Source organism: Palaemon carinicauda, chromosome 3 (genome assembly GCF_036898095.1).
Source record: "Palaemon carinicauda isolate YSFRI2023 chromosome 3, ASM3689809v2, whole genome shotgun sequence".
Classification (NCBI taxonomy): Eukaryota; Metazoa; Arthropoda; class Malacostraca; order Decapoda; family Palaemonidae; genus Palaemon; species Palaemon carinicauda.
The window spans coordinates 149,960,706-149,965,705 of NC_090727.1; the positions used below are offsets into that span (position 1 = coordinate 149,960,706).

At 35.4% G+C, this 5,000-nt stretch overlaps 1 protein-coding gene across 2 annotated transcripts in view; it reads left to right on the top strand.

The window, feature by feature from the left end:
- The window catches only part of LOC137637953 (cuticle protein AM1199-like), a 3,322-nt gene extending 514 nt beyond the window's left edge, over window positions 1-2,808 (top strand). Inside the window, exons 2-3 of one of the 2 annotated variants that reach the window (XM_068370059.1) lie at window positions 975-1,324; window positions 2,624-2,808. In XM_068370059.1, the coding sequence (XP_068226160.1) occupies window positions 975-1,324; window positions 2,624-2,783 (510 nt within the window). In that variant the 3' untranslated portion in view covers window positions 2,784-2,808. Of the gene's footprint in view, window positions 1-962; window positions 1,325-2,623 lie in introns of those variants that run through there. The other variant, XM_068370058.1, reaches the window with a different exon arrangement.
- The last annotated feature ends 2,192 nt before the right edge of the window (window positions 2,809-5,000 follow it).

Below are 5,000 nucleotides of genomic sequence, written 5' to 3' on the forward strand. Positions count from 1 at the left end.
ATATATATATATATATATATATATATATATATATATATATATATATATATATATATAGTATATGTATGTATCAGCTTTAGATAAAAAAAGTGCGATTTTGAAACATTAACAAAGAACTCTAATGAAATGATTACTCAGACCTTTTCCATTGCATTTTATTCGAAACCTTTTTCCAAAAATAAATCATAGTTTAAGGTGTCAAGTACCTAATAAAAAGTAAGTGTACTCTAACTAAAATGTATTAGTGGCCCCTCTCATTTTCAAGACTTCTTCTTTAACTCCAACACATAAATCAAAGGTTAATGAAAATAAATACCTAGAATTATTCACGAAATAATTAGATTATTTTCCCAGCTTATTACCAAAATAACATCTTGGGTGAAGACCGATAATTAGAAAAAGATTTTTCGTAATCTGCATTCTTCAAAGGGTCAATTCTAAATTAAGTCTCCTTTATAAATATCAGACTTCGTGATTCGTACAGAAAATCATTTTTCCAGTGTAATTTACAATGACAAAAATAGTTCTTAAATTGCCTGAGAACATACACTTGTTTCACTAGAACATTGGATTGCTACTCATACTTGTAAAATAATGATATTTACTTCTGTTTGTAGAACAGCTTAAATTTCATAAAAAAAAGGGAGAAAGTTTTGGAAGATAATGATAATGATGAAAATTACTAAGCTTTTGAATCCAATTAAAGTCTCAGATAATTTATTAAGCTTTTTTACTATGTTAATCGACCAATCTGGGAAAGATCGCTACTCCATCTATCCACTGTTAAAGAAATGCAAGCTAAAAGGGAAAAATAATGATGCTGAGATCAATTCTTTTTCAAAATAGCTACATAACATTATATTTCAAGAATTTTTTTTTCTATCTTATGTGATTCCTATTACTAACATATAAAAAAGTGATCAAATGAATCCTGGATGATAATGATGATAAAGATGATGATGATGATATTTCAGGTCCTCTTACTCTCTGCCATTTTGGCCCTGGTTGCTGCCGAGGCACAACCCGAACCCGAACCCAAAGCCGAACCCAAAGCCGAGCCCCAATTCGGCAGCCGGCCCTACCCCAACCCCTATCCGTACCGCCAGAACCAGCACTACTACAACCGTCCCTACAACCACTATAACCGTCCCTACAACCACTACAACCGTCCCTACAGCCACTTCGCCAGGACCATCCACGACTTCAGGCAGAACAACCACCAAGGCGCCTTCGATTACGACTTCAGGACCGAGAACGGGATCAGCGCCTCGGCCTCGGGAAGACCGGGACTCCGGGGACAGAGCAACGTCGCAGGAACTTTCAGGTTCGCCAAAAACACATCAGATCATATTTGTTATTTACGAGTCTTATTAGAAATGGCAATTTAGGGGGATAGGTGATGTTTCTGTACTTAAAGATATTCAAACAATTTGAAACTTATCTCTTTCAAAATAGATATGATATAATTTTTTTCTCATTATGGAGCTGATTACCCAAGAGCATTAGAATTTGTAACCGAGAAATAAATGAAACCACCGGAGTGATTATTTAGGCCAATAAGAGGCCTCCCTAGAAATAGACATGAGGACGATGCTTCCAATAAGAGGCCTCCCCAAAAGAGATTTTGACAATGACTTACTTACAGAGAGCTGGACATGACAGTTACCTCCATTCCTACACCTTAACAATTCCTAATTCAAAATGGAAGTCACATATGCTTTGAAGGATTCCCATTTCAAATATCTATATAAAGCAAAGACCAACCTAGATCCCTTTTCTAGCTCAGACCAGAGTAAAAATCAGACGAAGACTGAAATGTGCGTCATCCAAAAGACCACCATATTTGTATCAAAATTACCAATGACCTCAATAACTCAAAATTTCTGGACCTGTGTCTTCGATACTGAAATAAATCCTGACAGGAGGTTCGCAAAAGACGTCTTCGAGCGGAAAGGAAACCCACAACAAATGGCTTCGTGATGCTGAGTCTTGCAGATGAAACGAACCGCTTCGATGCCGAGATGAAAGTGTCCCTTCGTATCTCTGGAAGTCAGAGATTCGTCCGAAAGGGTAGTTGTAACCTGGGCCAAGGTCTATTGAAAGATTCGAGGTCTAGCGGAAGTCGCTATTCTTTTTTTTTTTTTTTTTTCGGTTACATATTGTATTAAGGACTGATAGATGATATATGATGAGAAAGGGGGAGGGTAAGGAGGGACCGATAATATATTTAAACAAACAGAGGAGGGTTGTTGTGGCCTGATTGGTAACGTCTCTGCATGGTGTTTGCAGGACGGGGGTTCGACTCCCGCTCAGACTCGTTAGTACCTTTAGTGTCTGCAACATTACCATCCCTGTGAACTAAGGTTTGGGTGGTTTGGGGGAGCCTATAAGTCTATCTGCTAAGTCATCAGCAGCCTTTGCCTGGCTCTCCCTGGTCCTAGTTTGGGTCGAGAGGGGGCTTGGGCGCTGATCATATAATATATGGTCGGTCTCTAGGGCATTGTCCTACTTGCTAGGGCATTGTCACTGTCCCTTGCCTCGGCCATTCAAGACTGGCCTTTAAACCTTTAAGAGAATCACCCAGCCCAAAAACACTAATTTCCCTCCATCCTTTCCTCCTCAGCTACCAGCATCCCGAAGGAAATGTTGCCCGCGTTGACTACGTGGCTGACGAATTCGGCTACAGGGCCACCTCCCCCCTCATCCCGCCCACCCCCGCCCACTCCCTCCAGCAGATACGCAAAGCTGACTACGAACGCGCCCGTGGCATCCGCTGGTACTAGACTCCCGTGGAAGGGCTCCTCTCCACCTCCCAAGGACTTCCAGACGCCGCCACCTGTCCTGCAATGAAGACGCCCTTGATTCGCGCCCTGACTAACTCTATGGGACTAACCAGGGTTTAAACTTGAGCTTTTGATCATTACTTTGATGCTGCTGCTTTTTACCTTAGATTACCTTAAAACTTCTCCAATTTCCTTAAATTTGAAGCTCATAATTTTGTAAAACCGAAATTACCTAAGAATTACCTGAAAAATTACCTTGAAACCATGCAAATTACCTCAAAAGTTTAAACCCTGCTAACCAAGCTTTTAAATTGCTTACACTTTATAAAAAGAAAAATACCTTACACCTTTTTTGCTTATTTCATTATTCTTTTGCATCTGATCCTATAAAACTGATTAATAGAATTTTTTCAATATCTTATGGAAGTGAATATCCAGCGCTGTGTCCTTTGAAGTAACGGGTTATCATCATTCTTTTATGTAATCTTTGTCAACTTTAGTTTTTTTTTTTTTTCATCTGCTTGAATAAAAAACCAAATAATGGTGTGGTGTCATTTCTCTTGTGATATCCTATTTGAATTGACGGTTCCGTGACACCGAAATTGATCGGGTGAAATTGCTAACGTTGTTGAGGACATATCCTGAAGTCATCTTTTGCCATCACTTATTTTTATCTTTTTTTTTCAATCAGATGTCGAACATTGAACAAATCTTAGAATCTCAATGAAAATCTGTAAAACATCTTGCTTTATTGTATCTAAATTTCTGTTGGTTAAATTGCAAAGAATTCAAAACTGTCAAAGAAATCGAGATATAGATGAGATTTGTACAAATACGCACCCCTCTATCACTAGGGTATGATTACTCCCTCTCCCCCAACCCAAGGGATGGGGAGGAACCAAGTATACGTCTGGCAATGACGCTGAACGCTATCGGATATATATATATATATATATATATATATATATATATATATATATATATATATATATATATATATATATATATATATATATATATATATATATATGTATATATAAGCACACACACACACATATATATATATATATATATATATATATATATGTATGTGTGTGTATATATATATATATATATATATATATATATATATATATATATATATATATATGTATATATAAGCACACACACACACACACATATATATATATATATATATATATATATATAAGAAGTATATACATATCATATATATATATATATATATATATATATATATATATATATATATATATATAATTTATATATATACATACACACATATATATAAATGCATTATATATATATGTGTGTATAAGTAAATATATATATATATATATATATATATATATATATATATATATATATATATATATACATACATACTGTACATATATAATGTACATGTAAATATCACCCACGAATGGCATTTAATACCGAATTCTATCTTGGGAATATATATCCACTTGGAATTCATTTTATGGTAACAGCTTCTGGCCGGGTGGTTTCCAGCCGAAAAGGTGGGGGTTCGAATCTCCACCCGGCCAGAAGCTGTTACCATAAAATGAATTCCAAGTGGATATCCATTCCCAAAATAGAATTCGGTTTTAAATGCCCTTCGTGGGTGATATTTACATTAATTAAAATCACGTGTGCTTGTGATATATGTTTATATAATGTACATATATGGACAGACACTTGTTCTCTATTATGTGGGGGAGATAGCACGAACATTCTGACCGCACCCTGATGTCAAAAGTCTCGATGAATTCTATTATAAAGAAGAGAAAAAAAAAACAAGATTTGTTCGAAATACAAAGAAATGTTTTTTATCAGCCTAAACATTTCAAAAGAAAAGAATTTATTCTTACAAAGAAGTCAAATATACACTGCATATCAGTGGAATAATCGAAGAAACCGTTAAGTGTTTTCATTTTTTTCTTGGATACATAGGAAAAATTCAAAATTAAAGTTACCCTGCAAGATGAAGACTACAGAAATTTTTGCAGCCATGGAGATTATGGACAGGGATAGTTTACATATGAAAGATTTATTTTAATGTTATTATTGTTTATAAACTTGTAATTTTTCCTTATTACCTTTCCATACTAGGCTATTTTCCCTGTTGGAGCCCTCTGGCTTATAGCATTCTGCTTTTCCAACTAGGGATGTAGCTTAGCAAGTGATGATAATAATAAT